At 41.4% G+C, this 24692-nt stretch overlaps 1 protein-coding gene across 1 annotated transcript in view; it reads left to right on the top strand.

Annotated features, from left to right (window-relative positions):
* Positions 1 to 4776: 4776 nt before the first annotated feature.
* The window catches only part of LOC115160159 (transcription factor 4-like), a 163372-nt gene continuing 143456 nt past the window's right edge, over positions 4777 to 24692 (top strand). The window contains exons 1-4 of the mRNA XM_029710530.1: positions 4777 to 5977; positions 6058 to 6149; positions 6460 to 6498; positions 8171 to 8240. Coding sequence (XP_029566390.1) covers positions 6078 to 6149; positions 6460 to 6498; positions 8171 to 8240 — 181 coding nt within the window. The 5' untranslated portion in view covers positions 4777 to 5977; positions 6058 to 6077. The remainder of the gene's footprint in view (positions 5978 to 6057; positions 6150 to 6459; positions 6499 to 8170; positions 8241 to 24692) is intronic.

Below are 24692 nucleotides of genomic sequence, written 5' to 3' on the forward strand. Positions count from 1 at the left end.
CTGCAGCTGCATTCTTCCACAGGTTTTTTTGCAAAACATGATGTTTTCAAGCCACAGCTATTCAGGCTGTATGTGTTTATATAATGAATTCTTCATAATGACTCACCCCTATATTACCACAATGTCCAGATTTAAAATGCATTCCTCTCCTCTTTTTTCTCTCTCTCACTAATTCTCGCCCTCTCGCTCTCTTTATCTCTCTCTCTTTCTCTTTATCTCACTCTTTCTCTCGCTAACCCTCTCTCTCAATTCAATTTGAAGGGCTTTATTGGCATGAGAAAAATGTTTACATTGCCAAAGCAAGTTAAATAGATAATAAACAAAAGTGAAATAAACAACCAGAAATGAACAGTAAACATTACACTCACAAAAGTTTCAAAAGAATAGAGACATTTCAAATGTTATATTATAGCTATTTATAGTCTCTCTCTCTCTCTCTCTCTCTCTAACAGCTTGGTACTTTTTTTAGCTGGTTACAGCGCGGCGTGTACTCATCACTGATTAGCTAGAATAGTTTTCTCTCTTTACACCTGCTACTTCCACAATGCTCCTCTTAAACCTCCGGCAGACAATCAATCAACATCCTGTCTTCAGTACTTGTGGAATGTGTACTATTCTGTGTAAGTGTCTTGGACGTACATAATAAATATTATTGATTTACATAATATATGCACATAAAGGGGCTGTTTCAGGTTACACTCCTCACTAAAACCCCTTTTCAGGATTTAATATAGATGAAACATTTTTGTATTTTTTTAAAGCAAGTCTCTGACTGTTGTTGAGTGAAATAACTTAGTACTACATTTTATCCTTGGAATGAAACACCTTTTACATGCACGTGGAGAAATGTTCTATAACATGTGCATGCAAAAATTATAAAGAATATTAGACCATTTAATTAATAGCCAGGACTATGCATGTTATGACTATAGCCAGGCTTAGGAATTTGTCCAAAAATACTAATACTAATTACTACAAAAATACTAATTACTACAAAAATACTAATACTAATTACTACAAAAATACTAATTACTACAAAAATACTAATACCAATTACTACAAAAATACTAATTACTACAAAAATACTAATACTAATTACTACAAAAATACTAATTACTACAAAAATACTTAGAATTAGTATTTTTGTAGTAATTAATTAACTACAAAAATACTAATGCTTATTTCATCCCTAAGAATGGTATGATACCCTAATGTTACCCATGTAATACCAGTGACCTACTAAGGCCCAACACACACTGTAATAAGCACAGATTCAGTACAGCTCTTTGATTAAATCCCTCATCCTCCACGCAACCGCCCCAGCTCAGTGGTCAGTCAGTCAGTGTGTCACAAATGACACCCTATTCCCTATATAGTGCACTACTTTTGACCAGGGCCCATAAGGCTAGAACACCATATAAGAAATAGGGTGCCATTGAGTCAAACACTCAATCATGGACACTCTTACTGACAGTTGTTGGCTGCTTTGTGTAATGTATTGCTGTCTCTACCGTCTTGACCTTTGTGTGTTGTGATGTGTGTTTTTGTCCTATATTTATATTGTATTTATTTATGTATTTATTTTTAATCCCAGGCCCCCGTCCCCGCAGGAGGCCTTTTGCCTTTTGGTAGGCCGTCATTGTAAATAAGAATTTGTTCTTAACTGACTTGCCTAGTTTAAATAAAGGTTCAATAAATAAAATATATAAATACAAGTTGAGATGCAGTGTCTTTGTGATAAGAGTGAAGATGTCCCTAACACTAACACTAAAACAAATGTCTTCAAAATCAAATATTACACGGTAATAAGTGATAAATTGTTGTGATAAAGTGGTAAGTGATGATCATTATAATAATAATTGTAATAAAGTGGTAAGTGATAATCATGATAATTGTGAATAAGTGATAATAATAATAATTGTGATAAGGGATATATCCCAAAACAAACGTGATATCAACACCACCATAGTGGGGTTTTTTTTTTTTTGCCCTCTCGTAAAACGTAGCTGTCAACAAAACAGTTTTCAAGCACTGATGATAAAACCTGACATCTTCTCTGAAAAGAGAGGAGCTCTCGCTCTCTGGATACATTCAAATGGCACCCTGTAGTCCGAATATAGCACACTACATTTGACCAGGGACAAGCACAGAGCTCTAATCAAAAGTAGTGCACTATATAGAGAATAGGATGTAATTTAGGATGTGAGATGCACACTAGATTCTACATGCGGACCCACGCTACAGGCTTATCAGCTTAGTGTGAGTCCTCAGAATCTTCTTGATAAGAAGCTGAAAGCTATTGCTTTTTAACATTATATGGTTACTCTTTCATATACTCTGAAGATAATTTTAACTTTCTGTTTCTTGTTTGTCTAAATGAAGGAGATCAATTTAAATTAAAAACAGTATCAACATAGTTATTTGTTTAAAGCAATACACCCTATAAATATACAAAACTGCTGAAAAACAGTGAGGATGGCTATGTGTGATGAGGAGAGGAAGCAAAACATTGCCTACTACACATCTCTCAGACAAATACAGAATAAACGTTTCACAGTGAAACAGATTTGTATGTACTTGTACAACAAAAATGTCAACACAGTAATTTATAAAGAAAAAAAATATTGTCCATCTTTAAAACATTTCTGATCGGCACCACTCAGTTTATTCTGGTCAACGTTACCGGTCTTGGAGAATGATTTACGTCGCCGGATGGGGACGAAACCAGGAAAAAAAGTGAGCTGCCACTAGTTACCACAGCTACAAAGTCCCAATTGGATATATCCTAAAAAAATCATGAAAACAAAATAATGTGCATTTTTTTTGGGGGGGGGGGGGTCTTAATTTATCACTAGGCACAAGGTTAGCAGTGTGGTTTTAAGTTTATTGTTAAGGTTTGAAGAAGATAAAGTGTAGAAATAGGCGGGGTTTAGCCATAATTCCGACTTTGTGTCTGTGGTAACTAGTGACACACGGCTGAGAGCTAGACCAGAGCAATAGAAAAGTAGACAGCTAGCCTGGTAGCTAACTGCACAGGATGTGAAAACTAAACCAAACGGTCTAATTTAAAGCAGACCCTGGATGTACAACTACGTTTTGCTACAAAGTTGACCCTAAACCGGAAAACATATTTGAGTTTTCAAACAAATGTAGTCGCTAACATCGTAGAGAAGAGAAATATTTTTAGATAGCTCCGCTAGCACAGGCAAAAGTCGTCAGCTATCGTTGAGTTTTACACATAGAGAGCAAATCAAATATATACACTTTTGTGGATTACGTAAACATATCAAACTAAGGTAATTTAATGTTTTATGTTGGTGCAACTTATTTACAACAAGGACAGTTGGCGACATACCCAGTAGGTGGATTTCATAAAAAATGTTTTATCAGACAAGTTGGAATCATCTCACTTCTGTGCCTGTCTGGCTAACGTCGCAACAAGCCAGTCTGACAAGCCAGTCTGAACAAGCCAGTCTGACAAGCCAGTCTCAACAAGCCAGTCTGAACAAGCCAGTCTGACAAGCCAGTCTCAACAAGCCAGTCTGAACAAGCCAGTCTGACAAGCCAGTCTCAACAAGCCAGTCTCAACAAGCCAGTCTGACAAGCCAGTCTGAACAAGCCAGTCTCAACAAGCCAGTCTGAACAAGCCAGTCTGACAAGCCAGTCTGAAGCCAGTCTGACAAGCCAGTCTGACAAGCCAGTCTGAAGCCAGTCTGACAAGCCAGTCTGACAAGCCAGTCTCAACAAGCCAGTCTGAACAAGCCAGTCTGACAAGCCAGTCTGAAGCCAGTCTGACAAGCCAGTCTGACAAACCAGTCTGAGCAAGCCAGTCTGAACAAGCCAGTCTCAACAAGCCAGTCTGACAAGCCAGTCTGAACAAGCCAGTCTGACAAGCCAGTCTGAACAAGCCAGTCTGACAAGCCAGTCTGAACAAGCCAGTCTGAACAAGCCAGTCTCAACAAGCCAGTCTGACAAGCCAGTCTGACAAGCCAGTCTCAACAAGCCAGTCTGACAAGCCAGTCTCAACAAGCCAGTCTGAACAAGCCAGTCTGACAAGCCAGTCTCAACAAGCCAGTCTCAACAAGCCAGTCTGACAAGCCAGTCTGAACAAGCCAGTCTCAACAAGCCAGTCTGAACAAGCCAGTCTGACAAGCCAGTCTGAAGCCAGTCTGACAAGCCAGTCTGAACAAGCCAGTCTGAACAAGCCAGTCTCAACAAGCCAGTCTGACAAGCCAGTCTGAACAAGCCAGTCTGACAAGCCAGTCTGAACAAGCCAGTCTGACAAGCCAGTCTGAACAAGCCAGTCTCAACAAGCCAGTCTCAACAAGCCAGTCTGACAAGCCAGTCTGACAAGCCAGTCTCAACAAGCCAGTCTGACAGGCCAGTCTCAACAAGCCAGTCTGAACAAGCCAGTCTCAACAAGCCAGTCTGACAAGCCAGTCTCAACAAGCCAGTCTCAACAAGCCAGTCTGACAAGCCAGTCTGAACAAGCCAGTCTGACAAGCCAGTCTGAACAAGCCAGTCTGACAAGCCAGTCTCAACAAGCCAGTCTCAACAAGCCAGTCTGACAAGCCAGTCTGAACAAGCCAGTCTGACAAGCCAGTCTGAACAAGCCAGTCTCAACAAGCCAGTCTCAACAAGCCAGTCTGACAAGCCAGTCTCAACAAGCCAGTCTCAACAAGCCAGTCTGCTAAAACTTTTCTATTGGTTACAGACGAAGACACCATTGTTGATTGATCAATCAAACGTGTAACGGGTATTTGTGACTGTTCATATCCAAACAGTTCGTGTCGGTATCTATCCACCGTTAACCCCTCAAAACAGACAGGCACCGTTTTATGACAGTATTTAGCGGAAGAAGAAAAACAACAACATGTTAGCCAGTCCACGTTAGCTGTGTTAGTCTCTTAGCTCTGAAAATAGGGCAAAAATAGTCACTTATTTTATGTAACGTTAAAATATGTTTTATTTGCACGTTTCATCGCCTGTGATAGAATAGTATAGGCTACCTGTGTTGATGCCAAAAACACAACTCACCTATAGTCCCACTATATTTCAGTAGATACTAGAAATAACGTCCGCAGTCTTGTCAGCATCATTTAGAGACTCCCAGCAGCTACAGTGTTGCAGTTAGAAATCAATGATCTCAAGCCTCAATTTACACAAATACATACAACCCAGTGAACAGGGGCTTTGTTATCTTGTAATGACATACAATATTTTTCACCCTTTTAAAAGTAGACTAGCTACTATCGATATAAAAGTTATTTTCAACATCAGCGGAATATCTATCCATAATGTACCAAGCAAGATTTTCTGTGGTTTGACATGTTGACAGGATCGACATTCACTCACCTGCTCTCGATATTCTGTTGAACACAAATATATCGGCGTTTTAAACCCATCAATGAAAACAAATATTTATTTTATGGAATATCAATCACTTGTATTATATCCCCTTTTGTAATGTACATTTCAACGCACCAAATACAGGGTCAGCAGAAGTGCAGGTATGGATATATTAAAAGGTAGCTAGGTGGCTGTAGAAACCAACGTTATTAAGACTGTTATTCTGTCACACGCACATGGGGCTCAAACTCAGCTCAGCTCAATGATCACATTCCCATTTACAAACGTTCTGTCATACTTTCACTGCCTGTGTTGGCTTAGTTTAACAAGTCCGTTTTCTATACATTTCCCGCTGTCTTTATAACGTTTATTTATTTATTTTTTCTATGCACGGGATTGTCACTTGATCTCCCGGTTAAACTGCCTTTTGCACAGTCAGAACTGGACTTTGGGAAACATTCGTATATGTCTAGTTTCTTTCATACAATTACCGGATTCTTGTTTTGTTTAAATCTAAATCTCATGTGGCACAAGGATGCGTTGAAATATAATAGATTTTAATGCAAAGTGGAATTTGCGCGATTCCGGGTTCCCGGTCGTGTGTTGATTGTGAGGAAGATCTCATATAGTGAGTGATAAGGTCGGTACCCCTCCTATCGGTGCGAGAACTGGCGTCCTCTGACCGTTATTTGTTTCCATGTTTTTTAGGTTTGTGTGATTTTACTAAAATGCATCACCAACAGCGAATGGCTGCCATAGGGACAGACAAAGAACTGAGCGACTTATTGGATTTCAGTGCGGTAAGCAATTGTTATAATATTGCAATGACCGAAACCAAGGCACCGACCTATCGGCGGCTGTTTATATTTTTTGATTTGTATGGCAATAGATAGACTCATGTTTTTTTGGTATTCATTGTGAGGTAGGCTATTTCTTTAAAAGTATTATTTTTTTGCTTCTTCTCTGTACGTCTTTAACTCAAGGGTAAACAATATGATTTAAAGAAAGTTAAATGAATTGTGGTTTTCTATTACTAAGTGGGTTTTTTTTCTTCCAAAAATATGTGCAGAGAAATATGATATTGCATTAGTAATTGTGTTGTTTCTATAGATGCGAAACAGCGATTTGAAAATGTTCCCAACATCAATGGTAGTATATCCCCTTTTAAGTATTTTTTCATTGTTTCATTCTGTCCTAGAATAGAACATGTTGAATAAGTTTTGCTCCTTGTGTTTTTATGCATTCTAGTGACAGCTCTCTCTGTCAGTAGACCAGTCCCAGTCATAACTGCATGCGGGAGTAGCCCCATAAGACGTAATAACAAATAGTCGATGCTTTATAACACATATGTTAAAGGTACTTTTACAATGTCTATGTTTTTATTTAATGTTATGAATAACGGATAGTTGACTTTATTCAAACCTGTTCTGGTTGTGTCAAATATTTTGTCTTTATAGAAACGCTTTATGTTCGTAAGTTTGGACAAGGAAACGTGCCTATACGGTCATGTTTTCATTAAACCAATAATGCTCGCAACTCTTGGTCAACTTCGAGCTAGCTGTCTGAGAAAAATATATAAAGCGCTTTTTATGTATCAGGGGGAGAAAAAAAATCCTACTTGATAATCCAGACATTTGGTCAGTGTTTTTACCGTTAGATGGAACCTACTAACAGCTACAGTATTACATTGCTGTTATTTCTGAGGAGTAGGCTACATTACACCCACTAGGGCTATAAGGATACATATAGAATACACCACTAGGGCTATAAGGATACATATAGAATACACCACTAGGGCTATAAGGACACATATAGAATACACCACTAGGGCTTTAAGGATACATATAGAATACACCACTAGGGCTATAAGGATACATATAGAATACACCACTAGGGCTTTAAGGATACATATAGAATACACCACTAGGGCTATAAGGATACATATAGAATACACCACTAGGGCTATAAGGATACATATAGAATACACCACTAGGGCTATAAGGATACATATAGAATACACCACTAGGGCTATAAGGACACATATAGAATACACCACTAGGGCTTTAAGGATACATATAGAATACACCCACTAGGGCTATAAGGACACATATAGAATACACCCACTAGGGCTATAAGGATACATATAGAATACACCACTAGGGCTATAAGGATACATATAGAATACACCACTAGGGCTATAAGGATACATATAGAATACACCACTAGGGCTATAAGGATACATATAGAATACACCCACTAGGGCTATAAGGATACATATAGAATACACCACTAGGGCTATAAGGATACATATAGAATACACCACTAGGGCTATAAGGATACATATAGAATACACCACTAGGGCTATAAGGATACATATAGAATACACCACTAGGGCTATAAGGATACATATAGAATACACCACTAGGGCTATAAGGATACATATAGAATACACCCACTAGGGCTTTAAGGATACATATAGAATACACCCACTAGGGCTTTAAGGATACATATAGAATACACCCACTAGGGCTATATCGATGTCCACATGTATCATAGACAGCAGGGATAGTCCATCAGGGAAAAACCATTAGGGTATGGGTGTGTGAAGCACCCTCTTGAAATTGGCTTGTGTTCCCTCCATAGACCATTCTTATGCTTTATTGTGTTAGTGTGTTACAGCCTCATAATAATACTACACAGTCATTAAAAAAACGTTTTCACTAGAACACATACTATTATTGATTGATTGATTTATTATTTAACTTTCAAACAATAAAAGAGTGTCTCTTGTAAAGTACCTTACTGTTTATTTTTCTTTCAGATGTTCTCTCCTCCTGTTAGTGGTAAAAACGGACCAACCTCCCTGGGAAGTGGACATTTTGCAGGCTCAAGTATGTCATTCACAACTCATTTAAATAACTCAATTCTAGTTGTGGATATTGCACATGTTGTTTATCATTTTATTTTGTAGCGTCACATTTGTTCTCTTATTAACAAGTTTACATATATTATCGGAGATGTCTTTTCCCCTCTGGGCACACACTGGTTGAATCAACATTGTCTCCATGTCATTTCAATGAAATTCCGTTGAACCGACGTAGAATTGACGTTGAATTGACGTTGAATAGACGTTGAATTGACGTTGAATAGACGTTTGTGCCTAATGGGTTAGCTTTGTGCATCAGATATTACATTGTACACCACACACACACACACACACACACACACACACACACACACACACACACACACACACACACACACACACACACACACACACACACACACACACACACACACACACACACACACACACACACACACACACAATCAAACGTATAAATCATACACTATTATCAATAACCCTTTTAAAGCTGTGAATATCTCTGTTGGTATTGACCGTGATAGTAGTGGGTTTACATGTGCTGTGTAGTACATTGAAATTGTTCACACGTCTTTGGGACCTCCCACTCACTAGCTCCCGTATCTGAGAATACCTGATGTTTCTTTAAGCGTCTGGCCTCAATGAAGACTCCTTTCCTCTTTGGGTATTAACAGCAGGTGTATCATACGAGTGGCAGTTCTGCTACATACAGTTCAACTATACCGCCAATTTTCTGTGGGTTTAAAAGAGAGCGATGCTGAATTCTTTTTTTTTTTTTAAACGCTGTTGTCGTTTGTAGACCTATGTGGTTTGCGGTTCACTATTTTGTCTCTGTAGCACAGTGGCAGACATGTTTGTGTTTTGGAATAGACTTTGCATTGTCATTTCTCTCAATAGGTAGGCTATTTCTCTCTATACTGTAGGTAGGCTATTTCTCTCTATACTGTAGGTAGACTATTTCTCTCTATACTGTAGGTAGACTATTTCTCTATACTGTAGGTAGACTATTTCTCTCTATACTGTAGGTAGACTATTTCTCTATACTGTAGGTAGACTATTTCTCTCTATACTGTAGGTAGACTATTTCTCTATACTGTAGGTAGACTATTTCTCTCTATACTGTAGGTAGACTATTTCTCTATACTGTAGGTAGACTATTTCTCTCTATACTGTAGGTAGGCTATTTCTCTCTATACTGTAGGTAGACTATTTCTCTCTATACTGTAGGTAGGCTATTTCTCTCTATACTGTAGGTAGACTATTTCTCTATACTGTAGGTAGACTATTTCCCTCTATACTGTAAGTAGACTATTTCTCTCTATACTGTAGGTAGACTATTTCTCTATACTGTAGGTAGACTATTTCTCTCTATACTGTAGGTAGGCTATTTCTCTCTATACTGTAGGTAGACTATTTCTCTCTATACTGTAGGTAGACTATTTCTCTCTATACTGTAGGTAGACTATTTCTCTCTATACTGTAGGTAGGCTATTTCTCTCTATACTGTAGGTAGACTATTTCTCTCTATACTGTAGGTAGGCTATTTCTCTCTATACTGTAGGTAGACTATTTCTCTCTATACTGTAGGTAGACTATTTCTCTATACTGTAGGTAGACTATTTCTCTCTATACTGTAGGTTGACTATTTCTCTCTATACTGTAGGTAGACTATTTCTCTATACTGTAGGTAGGCTATTTCTCTCTATACTGTAGGTAGACTATTTCTCTCTATACTGTAGGTAGACTATTTCTCTATACTGTAGGTAGACTATTTCCCTCTATACTGTAGGTAGGCTATTTCTCACTATACTGTAGGTAGACTATTTCTCTCTATACTGTAGGTAGGCTATTTCTCTCTATACTGTAGGTAGACTATTTCTCTCTATACTGTAGGTAGACTATTTCTCTCTATACTGTAGGTAGACTATTTCTCTCTATACTGTAGGTAGACTATTTCTCTATACTGTAGGTAGACTATTTCCCTCTATACTGTAAGTAGACTATTTCTCTCTATACTGTAGGTAGACTATTTCTCTCTATACTGTAGGTAGACTATTTCTCTATACTGTAGGTTGACTATTTCTCTCTATACTGTAGGTAGGCTATTTCTCTCTATACTGTAGGTAGACTATTTCTCTCTATACTGTAGGTAGACTATTTCTCTATACTGTAGGTAGACTATTTCTCTCTATACTGTAGGTTGACTATTTCTCTCTATACTGTAGGTAGACTATTTCTCTATACTGTAGGTAGGCTATTTCTCTCTATACTGTAGGTAGACTATTTCTCTCTATACTGTAGGTAGACTATTTCTCTATACTGTAGGTAGACTATTTCCCTCTATACTGTAGGTAGGCTATTTCTCTCTATACTGTAGGTAGACTATTTCTCTCTATAGGTAGACTATTTCTCTCTATACTGTAGGTAGACTATTTCTCTCTATACTGTAGGTAGACTATTTCTCTCTATACTGTAGGTAGACTATTTCTCTATACTGTAAGTAGACTATTTCTCTCTATACTGTAGGTAGACTATTTCTCTCTATACTGTAAGTAGACTATTTCTCTCTATACTGTAGGTAGACTATTTCTCTCTATACTGTAGGTAGACTATTTCTCTATACTGTAGGTAGACTATTTCTCTCTATACTGTAGGTAGACTATTTCTCTCTATACTGTAGGTAGGCTATTTCTCTCTATACTGTAGGTAGACTATTTCTCTCTATACTGTAGGTAGACTATTTCTCTCTATACTGTAGGTAGACTATTTCTCTATACTGTAAGTAGACTATTTCTCTCTATACTGTAGGTAGACTATTTCTCTCTATACTGTAGGTAGGCTATTTCTCTCTATACTGTAGGTAGACTATTTCTCTCTATACTGTAGGTAGACTATTTCTCTCTATACTGTAGGTAGACTATTTCTCTCTATACTGTAGGTAGACTATTTCTCTCTATACTGTAGGTTGACTATTTCTCTCTATACTGTAGGTAGACTATTTCTCTCTATACTGTAGGTAGACTATTTCTCTCTATACTGTAGGTAGGCTATTTCTCTCTATACTGTAGGTAGACTATTTCTCTCTATACTGTAGGTAGACTATTTCTCTCTATACTGTAGGTAGGTCATTTCTTTCTGTAGGTTGGTCATTTCATGTGGCTTTGTAGCATAATTTGTATCGTCATATTCCAATGCACCACTATATCAAGATTTTAATTTCTGCTATGGTAACATACCAGTGGATATTGTACTTGTGGGTGTGTTAAAGAGCAGTGGATGTGCGACAAAGGAATATATGTAAAATATATATATACAGTGAGGGAAAATAGTATTTGATCCCTTGCTGATTTTGTTAGTTTGCCCACTGACAAAGAAATGATCAGTCTATAATTTTAATGGTAGGTTTATTTGAACAGTGAGAGACAGAATAACAACAAAAAAATCAAGAAAAACGCATGTCAAAAATTGTATAAATTGATTTGCATTTTAATGTGGGAAATAAGTATTTGACCCCTCTGCAAAACATGACTTAGTACTTGGTGGCAAAACCCTTGTTGGCAATCACAGAGGTCAGACGTTTCTTGTAGTTGGCCACCAGGTTTGCATACATCTCAGGAGGGATTTTGTCCCACTCCTCTTTGCAGATCTTCTCCAAGTCATTAAGGTTTCGAGGCTGACGTTTGGCAACTCGAACCTTCAGCTCCCTCCACAGATTTTCTATGGGATTAAGGTCTGGAGACTGGCTAGGCCACTCCAGGACCTTAATGTGCTTCTTCTTGAGCCACTCCTTTGTTGCCTTGGCGTGTGTTTTGGGTCATTGTCATGCTGGAATACCCATCCGCGACCCATTTTCAATGCCCTGGCTGAGGGAAGGAGGTTCTCACCCAAGATTTGACGGTACATGGCCCCGTCCATCGATGAGGTGAAGTTGTCCTGTCCCCTTAGCAGAAAACACCCCCAAAGCATAATGTGTCCACCTCCATGTTTGACGGTGGGGATGGTGTTCTTGGGGTCATAGGCAGCATTCCTCCTCCTCCAAACACGGTGAGTTGAGTTGATGCCAAAGAGCTCCATTTTGGTCTCATCTGACCACAACACTTTCACCAGTTGTCCTCTGAATCATTCAGATGTTCATTGGCAAACTTCAGACGGGCATTTATATGTGCTTTCTTGAGCAGGGGGACCTTGCGGGCGTTGCAGGATTTCAGTCCTTCACGGCGTAGTGTGTTATCAATTGTTTTCTTGGTGACTATGGTCCCAGCTGCCTTGAGATCATTGACAAGATCCTCCCGTGTAGTTCTGGGCTGATTCCTCACCATTCTCATGATCATTGCAACTCCACGAGGTGAGATCTTGCATGGAGCCCCAGGCCGAGGGAGATTGACAGTTCTTTTGTGTTTCTTCCATTTGAGAATAATCGCACCTACTGTAGTCACCTTCTCACCAAGCTGCTTGGCGATGGTCTTGTAGCCCATTCCAGCCTAGTGTAAGTCTACAATCTTGTCCCTGACATCCTTGGAGAGCTCTTTGGTCTTGGCCATGGTGGAGAGTTTGGAATCTGATTGATTGATTGCTTCTGTGGACAGGTGTCTTTTATACAGGTAACAAGCTGAGATTAGGAGCACTCCCTTTAAGAGTGTTCAAATAAACCTACCATTAAAATTATAGACTGATCATTTCTTTGTCAGTGGGCAAACGTACAAAATCAGCAGGGAATCAAATACTTTTTTCCCTCACTGTATATACAGTACCAGTCAAAAGTTTGGACATACCTACTCATTCCAGGGTTTTTGTTTATTTTTTACTGTTTTGTACATTGTAGAATAGTAGTGAAGACATTCAAACTATGAAATAACACATATGGAATCATGTAATAACCAAAAGTGTTAAACAAATGAAAATATATTTTATATTTGAGATTCTTCAAAGTAGCCACACTCTTGGCATTCTCTCAACCAGCTTCATGAGGTAGCCACCTGGAATGCATTTAAATTAACAGGTGTGCTTTGTTAAAAGTTAATTTGTGGAATTTGTTTCCTTAATGCATTTGAGCCAATCATTTGTGTTGTTACAAGGTAGGGGTGGTATACAGAAGATAGCCCTATTTGGTAAAAGACCAAGTCCATATTATGGCAAGAACAGCTCAAATAAATAAAGAGAAATGACAGTCCATCATTACTTTAAGACAGGAAGGTCAGTCAATCTCTAAATATTCACGAACTTTGAAAGTTTCTTCAAGTGCTGTTGCAAAAACCATCAAGTGCTGTGATGAAACTGTCTCTCACGAGGACCGCCAACCCAGAGTTACCTCTATTACAGAGGATAAGTCCATTAGAGTTAACTGCATCTCAGATTCCAGCCCAAACAAATGCTTCACAGAGTTCAAGTAACAGACGCATCTCAACATCAACTGTCAGAGGAGACTGCGTGAATCAGGCCTTCATGGTCAAATTTCTGCAAAGAAACCACTACTAAAGAACACCATTTATAAGAAGAGACTTGCTTGGGCCAAGAAACACGAGCAATGCCCATTAGACCGGTGGAAATCTGTCCTTTGATCTGATGAGTCTAAATTTGAAATTGTTGGTTCTTTGTGAGAGTAGGTGAACGGATGATCTCTGCATGTGTGGTTCCCACCGTGAAGCATGGAGGAGGAGGTGTGATGGTTTGGGGGTGCTTTGCTGGTGACACTGTCAGTGATTTATTTAAAATTTAAGGCACACTTAACCAGCATGGCTACCACAGCATTCTGCAGCGATACGCCATCCCATCTGGTTTGCGCTTAGTGGAGCTATCATTAGTTTTTCAACAGGACAATGACCCAAAACACACCTCCAGGCTGTGTAAGGGCTATTTGACCAAGCAGGAGAGTGATGGAGTGCTGCATCAGATGACCTGGCCTCCATAATTACCCGACCTCAACACAGTTCAGATGGTTTGGGATAATTTGGACCACAGAGTGAAGGAAAAGCAGCATAAGTGCTCAGCATATTTGGGAACTCCTTCAAGACTGTTGGAAAAGCATTGATCATAAAGCTGCTTGAGAGAATGCTAAGAGTGTGCAAAGCTGTCATCAAGGCAAAGGGTGGCTACTTTGTAGAATCTAAAATAGATCATCTATTTTGATTTGTTTAACACTTTTTTGGTTACTACATGATTCCATATGTGTTATTTCATAGTTTTGATGTCTTCACTATTATTCTACAGTGTAGAAAATAGTAAAAGTAAAGAAAAATCCTGGAATGAGTAGGTGTTTCCAAACTTTTGACTGGTACTGTATATATATATATATCTTTAAACATTTTCTGAAAGGAGAGAAGAGATTCTGGCATGGATAGTGTCCTGGTTTTTTGGAGGTATTGAATGAGTCAGTTCCTAACTTAGACCATGCTACTGATGCACGGCTTCCTGTTTCTAAGGAGGCCACTGCTTCCTGTTTCTAAGGAGGCCACTGCTTCCTGTCTCTAAGGAGGCCACTGCTTCCTGTCTCTAAGGAGGCCACTGCTTCCTGTTTCTAAGGAGGCCACTGCTTCCTGTTTCTAAGGAGGCCACTGCTTCCTGTCTCTAAGGAGGCCACTGCTCCTGTCTCTAAGGAGGCCACTGCTTCCTGTTTCTAAGGAGGCCACTGCTTCCTGTGTCTAAGGAGGCCACTGCTTCATGTTTCTAAGGAGGCCACTGCTTCCTGTCTCTAAGGAGGCCACTGCTTCCTGTTTCTAAGGAGGCCACTGCTTCCTGTCTCTAAGGAGGCCACTGCTTCCTGTGTCTAAGGAGGCCACTGCTTCCTGTCTCTAAGGAGGCCACTGCTTCCTGTCTCCAAGGAGGCCACTGCTTCCTGTCTCCAAGGAGGCCACTGCTTCCTGTCTCTAAGGAGGCCACTGCTTCCTGTCTCTAAGGAGGCCACTGATTCCTATTTCTAAGGAGGCCACTGCTTCCTGTTTCTAAGGAGGCCACTGCTTCCTGTCTCTAAGGAGGCCTAAGCACAGTGTTGTTTGTGTATGGATGAATGTGTGGTTGACAAGCCTAATGCCAATGCATAGGCCTAGTCTATCAGGAGTTGGATTAAGCATTTAATATTGAATCACCCACATTTTTTTTAAATTTTTTATAATGGCAATATGGGATTATCCTAAAATATAAGGACACGTAACTCTTTCATCTTCTAGATACCTCGCTCGCTCACTGTCTGTTTTTAAGATCCCAATGGTTATTTAAGGTCTTGGCAACTTCCATGTAACGCTCCTCGTTTTAGGCTGCGTCCCTAATGCCATTATAGTTCACTACTTTCACTACTTTACTTTAAAGAAGTGCACTTTATAGGGAGTAGGGTGCCATGTGAATTGTATTGTAGGGTGGCAAGGAAGGGTGGGAGGCGGGTACGAACACCCTGTTGCTACGCAACTTGGAATTGGCAAACGACAGAGGGGAGGAAATGTTTAATAAAAGTGTGAATTGACAAACAAAGAAGAAGAAAAAAAAAAAAAGAAAACCCCAAATCTTATAAGTGTACTGTACACAGACCTAAATGTAAGCTATTTTTATTTTATTTATCTTTTCAAGCTGAAACATCAGAGGAGGTGATCACTAAAAATCCATCTGTGGCATTTCTATTTTTCTTTTGTGAGAGAAAAGCAAAGCTGTACATAAACAGTCAGTGAAGCTCAGCCCCTCTTCTGGCTGTGCCAGAGTTCCGTGTGTGTGTGTGTGTGTGTGTGTGTGTGTGTGTGTGTGTGTGTGTGTGTGTGTGTCTCTGTCACAGAGTTCCACTGTATGAGGAGAGATTTGGGTGAAGGCGGAAGATAGGCCCTGATGGCATGCCATATTTTTGTTCTCCTAATCGGGCATAGCATTATTAAGACACCGTTCAGGGGTAAATACTGTCTTAATAATATCCTGCAACGTTCCATTTGATCTACTTCTACACAGACTCTGTTCCAAATGGCGTCCTATATAGGAGGTTAAAAACATGTGCTATGTAGGGAATAGGATGCCGTTTGGGACGTAGACAGATAAAGTACTTCCAATGCAAGCCTGACTGTTCCCTGCTTTCTCTATTCAACATGATCTGTTTTGGTCACGCCTGTCAGTCAAAAAGAGACTGATTACATTCAAAATAAAGACGAAACAAGGAGAAGAGGGAAGCAGTCACGAAACCTGGATTCCTTCCATATCGCCCAGCCGTATTCCTAGCCCCTTTCTCATCTCTCTCTCTCCTCTTCCCATCTCTCTCTCTCTCTCTCTCTCTCTCTGTCTCTCTCTCTTTGCCTCTCTCTCCTCTTCCCGTCTCTCTCTCTGCTCTTCCCATCTCTCTCCCTGCCTCTCTCTCTCTTTCTTTCTATCTATCTCTTTTCTCTCTCTCTCTCTCTCTCTCCCTCCTCTCTCTGCCTCTGAGACTAGTTTTAAATTGTCTTACTCTCAGGAAGCAGAACGAGCCTGACAAAAAAACCTGAGCCATGCTGTAATTACTGCTGCGGATTAGGAATTAATGGGTGTTTTAGCTATAATGGCAGATATTATTAGCAATATTTATAGTATTTAATGCTAATAATTACTAGCTCTAATAATGATAATAATTTCAAGGTTGTATCTGAGTCGTGTACTGTTTTTCTCCTCAAAACCTCATAGGTTGATATTAATAATTGATTAATAAGTCTCCACAATGTGTTTTTAAGCCTCCGAGACAATTTCCCGTGGCTTGAACGACATATAAACCACAGACACTAAAGATTTATGATGTTACTAAAATCATTTGTGATGGAGACGTGTGCAGTTATTTCCATTAAAGTTAAAGCTGTAATTCAAGGTTGATTTGAAGAAGTGTCACTTTAATTCATTTAATGTCGTTTCCGTTGAAATCCAGAGGATGGCAGAGGATTTTAGTCTGATTAGGATGGATGGACATGGATGTTTTATACTGAGGATTGTATTTCTGAAGAGTTACTTTATAGTCTGATTAGGATGGACATGGATGTTTTATACTGAGGATTGTATTTCTGAAGAGTTACTTTATAGTCTGATTAGGATGGACATGGACATGGATGTTTGGGAGACAGACGGTGTAATGCTTTGTCTAAATTTGACTCGTTTAAACACAATGGCAGCTGCATGAAATAAAAGCCCAAATCCACATTTCCTGCTTTGGTATTTTTTTGGCGGGAGGTGGTGGTGGTGGTGGGGGGGGGGGGGGGGTTGTTTGCAGTCTAATCAGCTGTGGCCTATGTATAAGCATGTCAATGGTCAACTCAAACCCATACACAACATCTAGGCCTTGTGTAAGTGGAGACTTTCTATATTTAAAAGACTTAAATATGTCAGTTGTTTACATAAAAAAAGAAAGAAGGGAGCACAAAAGGGACCTTGAAAAAAAAAACAATAGCAATTGTGGGTTTAAATACAAACCTGAATTTAAAATGTATTAAATGAAGATTTTTCTTTCACTGGCCTTTCACACCCTATCCCATAATGTCAAAGTCAAATGTTGCTGTTGTTGTTGTATTATTCATTACAAATGAAATCTGAAATGTCTTGAGTCAATAAGTTTTCAAACCCTTTTGTTATAAGTCCCAACACATGCATCCTGTTTGCAACGAGGCACTAAAGGAATACTGCAAACAATGTGGCAAAGCAATTCACTTTTTGTCCTGAATACAAAGTGTTATATTTGGGGCAAATCTAATACAACACATGACTGAGAATCACTCTCCATATTTTCAAGCATAGTGGTGGCTGCATCGTGTTATGGGTATCCTTGTAATCGTTAAGGGCTGGGGAGTTTTTCAGGATGAAAAGAAACAGAATTAAGCTAAACACAGGCTAAATCCTAGAGAAAAAACCTGGTTCAGTCTGCTTTCCACCAGACACTGGGAGATGAATTCACCTGACTGCGTGGCCACACATGTCTCCAACTCATCACGTTTGCAGACGCCTGATTACCAACAATGACGAGACAGTCTACAGGAAGGAGGTGAGGGCCCTGGCGGAGTGGTGCCAGGAAAATAACCTGTCCCTCAACGTCAACAAAACAAAGGAGCTGGTTGTGGACTTCAGGAAACAGCAGAGAGAGCACGCCCCCCTATCCACATCGACAGGATGAAAAGCTTAAAGTTCCTGGAAACAGACAGTGTGTTGAAGAAGGTGTAACAGAGCTTCTTCAACCTCAGGAGGCTGAAGAAATGTGGCTTTGCCCCTAAGACCCTCACAAACTTCTACAGATGCACCACTGAGAGCATCTTGTCGGATTGTATCACCGCCTGGTACAGCAATTGTATTGTCCGCAACCACAGTGCTCTCCAGAGGGTGGTGTGGTCAGCCCAACACATCATCGAGGGCACGCTGCCTGCCCTCCGGGACATCTACACCACCCGGTGTCACAGGAAGGCCAAGAAGATCATCAATGTTCTCTCTCTCTCTGTCTCTCTCTATCTCTCTCTCTCTCTCTCTCTCTGTCTCTGTCTCTCTCTGTCTCTCTCTCTCTCTGTCTATGTCTGTCTCTCTGTCTGTCCCTCTCTCTGTCTGTCTCTCTTTCTATCTTCCTCTCTCTCTCTCCCTCTCTCTCTCATACACACACAGAGAGAGAGAGTGAGCGTGTTGGTTTTTATCGACAGTGTGTGTGTAATAACTTAGGGAAGAGGAATCCCTCCTTGGCTCTTAGACCTTAGTGTTGCGATGTTAAGTCGGTATCCTTAGTGTTGCGATGTTAAGTAGGTATCCTTAGTGTTGCGATGTTAAGTAGGTATCCTTAGTGTTGCGATGTTAAGTCGGTATCCTTAGTGTTGCGATGTTAAGTTGGTATCCTTAGTGTTGCGATGTCAGACGTGTATATATATATTTACATATTTTCTTCGCATATCTTTTTATATCTTTTTTTCTAAAAACTCAACCTCAAAACACTCTCCTGCAACCCGGCCTCACCAATTTAAAAAAAAGTATTATTTACCTCAAATCTGAAATCCACAACAGAAGCTAGCCAGAGGTTAGCCAGAGGTTAGCCAGTTCACTGGCCAATGTCGGAGTTCAGCTAGCCACGGTTGGCGGTCATCAGCTATCCCTTAGCTTGAAAAGCTATCGCCAGCGCGACTCAGACCAGAGCTTACCGGACCTATTTTCTCTCCATATCCCCGGATTTCTACCGCAGGCTCTGGACATTGACACCTGGATCTTGCAGCTAGCTAGCTGCTACCTGAGTGACTATTGGTTAACGTCGGTCCCGGAGCTAACATCAATTATTCCGGAGCTAGCCAGCTGAAGAGTTCCATCAGCCACTCCTGGGCTACAATCACCTCTCCGGACCCGTTTTACTGCTGATGCGGAGCCCCATCGGGCTTTCACGACTGGACTACCGACGTTATCTGCCCGAGGGAGTTATTTCAACCGGTCCCTCCGTCGCAACGTAACCGGAACGCTCATCTGCGGCCCGCTAATCGTTAGCTGTCTTATCGGCTGCTATCTGAATAGGTCTATAGGACAATTTTCGTGGGCCACTATAACTATAAATATTTTGCCAATTGGACTGGTCCCCCCTACCACACGGAACCCCACTAATCTACAGACGGAAACACATGAGGTGGCTAAAAACAGACCTCCCTCCATCTTCTGCCAGCTTGCAACCTATGGCCCGGCTAGCTGTCTGAATCTCACTGGACCCTTATGATCACTCGGCTAAGTATGCCTCTCCTTAATGTCAATATGCCTTGTCCATTGCTGTTCTGGTTAGTGTTTATTGGCTTATTTCACTGTAGAGCCTCTAGCCCTGCTCATTATACCTTATCCAACCTTTCAGTTCCACCACCCACACATGCTATGACATCTTCTGGTTTCAATGATGTTTCTAGAGACAATATCTCTCTCATCATCACTCAATGCCTAGGTTTACCTCCACTGTATTCACATCCTACCATACCTTTGTCTGTACATTATACGTTGAAGCTATTTTATCGCCCCCAGAAACCTTCTCCTTTTACTCTCTATTCCGGACGTCATAGACGACCAATTCTCATAGCTTTTAGCCGTACCCTTATCCTACTCCTCCTCTGTTCCTCTGGTGATGTAGAGGTGAATCCAGGTCCTGCAGTGCCTAGCTCCACTCCTATTCCCCAGGCGCTCTCTTTGGATGACTTCTGTAACCATAATAGCCTTGGTTTCATGCATGTTAACATTAGAAGCCCTCCTCCCTAAGTTTGTTTTATTCACTGCTTTAGCACACTCTGCCAACCCAGATGTCCTAGCCGTGTCTGAATCCTGGCTTAGGAAGTCCACCAAAAACTCTGAAATCTTCATCCCTAACTACAACATTTTCAAACAAGATAGAACGGCCAAAGGGGCGGTGTTGCAATCTACTGCAGAGATAGCCTGCAGAGTTCTGTCCTACTATCCAGGTCTGTACACAAACAATTTGAACTTCTACTTTTAAAAATCCATCTCTCTAAAAACAAGTCTCTCACCGTTGCCGCCTGCTATAGACCACCCTCTGCCCCCAGCTGTGCTCTGGACACCATATGTGAACTGATTGCCCCCCATCTATATTCAGAGCTCGTGCTGCTAGGTGACCTAAACTGGGACATGCTTAACACTCCAGCCATCCTACAATCTGAGCTTGATGCCTTCAATCTCACACAAATTATCAATGAACCTACCAGGTACCACCCCAAAGCTGTAAACACAGGCACCCTCATAGATATCATCCTAACCAACTTGCCCTCTAAATACACCTCTGCTGTTTTCAACCAAGATCTCAGCGATCACTGCCTCATTGCCTGCATCCGTAATGGGTCAGCGGTCAAAGGACCTCCACTCATCATTGTCAAACGCTCCCTGAAACATTTCAGCGAGCAAGCCTTTCTAATCGACCTGGCCCGGGTATCCTGGAAGGATATTGACCTCATCCCGTCAGTAGAGGATGCCTGGTTATTTAAAAAAAAAGCCTTCCTCACCATCTTAAATAAGCATGCCCCATTCAAGAAATGTAGAACCAGGAACAGATATAGCCCTTGGTTCTCTCCAGACCTGACTGCCCTTAACCAACACAAAAACATCCTCTGGCGTTCTGCATTAGCATTGAACAGCCCCCGTGATATGCAACTTTTCAGGGAAGTTAGAAACCAATATACACAGGCAGTTAGAAAAGCCAAGGCTAGCTTTTTCAAGCAGAAATTTGCTTCCTGCAACACAAACTCCAAAAAGTTCTGGGACACTGTAAAGTCCATGGAGAATAAGAACACCTCCTCCCAGATGCCCACTGCACTGAGGATAGGAAACTCTGTCACCACCGATAAATCCACTATAATTGAGAATTTCAACAAGCATTTTTCTACGGCTGGCCATGCTTTCCACCTGGCTACCCATACCGCGGTCAACAGTACAGCTACTCGCCCAAGCCTTCCCCATTTCTCCTTCTCCCAAATCCAGTCAGCTGATGTTCTGAAAGAGCTGCAGAATCTGGACCCCTACAAATCAGACGGGCTAGACAATCTGGACCCTTTCTTTCTAAAATGATCTGCCGAAATTGTTGCAACCCCTATTACTAGCCTGTTCAACCTCTCTTTCGTGTCGTCTGAGATTCCCAAAGATTGGAAAGCAGCTGCTGTCATCCCCCTCTTCAAAGGAGGGGACACTCTTGACCCAAACTGCTACAGACCTATATCTATCCTACCCTGCCTTTCTAAGGTCTTCGAAAGCCAAGTCAACAAACAGATTACCGACCATTTCGAATCCCACCGCACCTTCTCTGCTATGCAATCTGGTTTCAGAGCTGGTCATGGGTGCACCTCAGCCACGCTCAAGGTCCTAAACGATATCGTAACCGCCATCGATAAGAAACAATACTGTGCTGCCGTATTCATTGACCTGTCCAAAGCTTTCGGCTCTGTCAATCACCACATCCTCATCGGCAGACTCGACAGCCTTGGTTTCTCAAATGCCTCACCTGGTTCACCAACTACTTCTCAGATAGAGTTCAGTGTGTCAAATCGGAGGGCCTGTTGTCCGGGCCTCTGGTCGTCTCTATGGGAGTGCCACAGGGTTCAATTCTTGGGCCAACTCTTTTCTCTGTATACATCAATGATGTCGCTCTTGCTGCTGGTGAATCTCTGATCCACCTCTACGCAGACGACACCATTCTGTATACTTCTGGCCCTTCTCTGGACACTGTGTTAACAACCCTCCAGACAAGCTTCAATGCCATACAACTCTCCATCCGTGGCCTCCAACTGCTCTTAAATACAAGTAAAACTAAATGCATGCTCTTCAACCGATCACTGCCTGCACCTGCCCGCCCGTCCAGCATCACTACTCTGGACGGTTCTGACTTAGAATATGTGGACAACTACAAACTTCGGCTTCGGCGATGTCATTTACAAAATAGCCTCCAATACCCTACTCAATAAACTGGATGCAGTCTATCACAGTGCCATCCGTTTTGTCACCAAAGCCCCATATACTACCCACCACTGCGACCTGTACGCTCTCGTTGGTTGGCCCTCGCTTAATACTCGTCGCCAAACCCACTGGCTCCAGGTCATCTACAAGACCCTGCTAGGTAAAGTCCCCCCTTATCTCCGCTCACTGGTCACCATAGCAGCACCCACCTGTAGCACACGCTCCAGCAGGTATATCTCTCTGGTCACCCCCAAAGCCAATTCCTCCTTTGGCCGACTCTCCTTCCAGTTCTCTGCTGCCAATGACTGGAATGAACTACAAAAATCTCTAAAACTGGAAACACTTATCTCCCTCACTAGCTTTAAGCACCAGCTGTCAGAGCAGCTCACAGATCACTGCACCTGTACATAGCCCATCTATAATTTAGCCCAAACAACTACCTCTTCCCCTACTGTATTTATTTATTTATTTATTTATTTTGCTCATTTGCACCCCATTATTTCTATTTCTACTTTGCACTTTCTTCCACTACAAATCTACCATTCCAGTGTTTTACTTGCTATATTGTATTTACTTTGCCACCATGGCCTTTTTTGCCTTTACCTCCCTTATCTCACCTCATTTGCTCACATTGTATATAGACTTATTTTTCTACTGTATTATTGACTGTATGTTTGTTTTACTCCATGTGTAACTCTGTATTGTTGTATGTTGTCGAACTGCTTTGCTTTATCTTGGCCAGGTCGCAATTGTAAATGAGAACTTGTTCTCAACTTGCCTACCTGGTTAAATAAAGGCGAAATAAATAAAAATAAAAGTCCTTAGTGTAGCGATGTTAAGTAGGGCTTTCTTTTTTCTTACCGTCTATTAGCCGTTCATCTTGTAACAGCTTGAAGCCATTTAAACACCAATTAACTAATAAATCTGTGTTTATTAAGTTGTTTTCCTTTGCTTTGTGTGTTGAGAGGAGTCAAGCAGTCACACCAATGACTTTAACCACTTAAACAAGATAATTGGTTCAGTGAATTGCGAAGCGAGAGAGAGAGAGAGAGAGAGAGAGAGAGAGAGAGAGAGGAGAGAGAGAGAGAGAGAGAGAGAGAGAGAGAGAGAGAGAGAGAGAGAGAGAGAGAGAAAGAGAGAGAGAGAGAGAGAGATGGGGTGATTCCAGTGGTCTCCAACTTGAAGACTGAATTGTAATAGCATGGTAAAATACCAGGTTATAGAAGTGGTCCTAACTGCTGTTAGTACTTGTATTTTAATGGAGTGCAAACGGCACCACCGATAGTCTTACATGTGTGTTTGTGTGCATGTGTGTATGTGTGTATGTGTGCCTGCATGTGCTTGTGTGTGTGTGTGTGTGCGTGTGTGCATGTGTGTGTGTGCGTGCGCACATCCATACTCATTCAGCAGCTCAGAGCAGAGCAGGACAGAGAAGGACAGAGAAGAAGAGGGAAGAACAGAGAAACAGAGAAGAACAGAGAAGGACAGAGAAGAACAGGACAGAGAAGAACAGAGAAGAACAGAACAGAGCAGAGCAGAACAGAGCAGAGCAGGACAGAGCAGAGCAGAACAGAGCAGAGCAGGACAGAGCAGAGCAGGACAGAGCAGAGGAGGACAGAGCAGAGCAGAACAGAGCAGAGCAGGACAGAGCAGAGCAGGACAGAGCAGGACAGAGCAGAGCAGGACAGAGCAGGACAGAGCAGAGCAGGACAGAGCAGGACAGAGCAGAGCAGGACAGAGCAGAGGAGGACAGAGCAGAGCAGAGCAGGACAGAGCAGGACAGAGCAGAGCAGAACAGTGGAATGTAACCAGAGCTATTTCCACAGAATAAATATTCTCTCATGAAAGAGAGGCCTCTGCCTTTCTCCCAAATAGGGTGTCATTTTGGACGCAGGCTTTGTCTTTGTCTGGCCTGGCCTGGGCTGAGCAACGGCAAGCCTTGTCTGGCCTGGGATGAGCAACGGCAAGCCTTGTCTGGCCTGGGCTGAGCAACAGCAAGCCTTATGTGGCCTGGGCTGAGCAACGGCAAGCCTTGTGTGGCCTGGGATGAGCAACGGCAAGCCTTGTCTGGCCTGGGCTGAGCAACAGC

This window comes from Salmo trutta, chromosome 23 (assembly GCF_901001165.1).
Source record: "Salmo trutta chromosome 23, fSalTru1.1, whole genome shotgun sequence".
NCBI lineage: Eukaryota > Metazoa > Chordata > Actinopteri > Salmoniformes > Salmonidae > Salmo > Salmo trutta.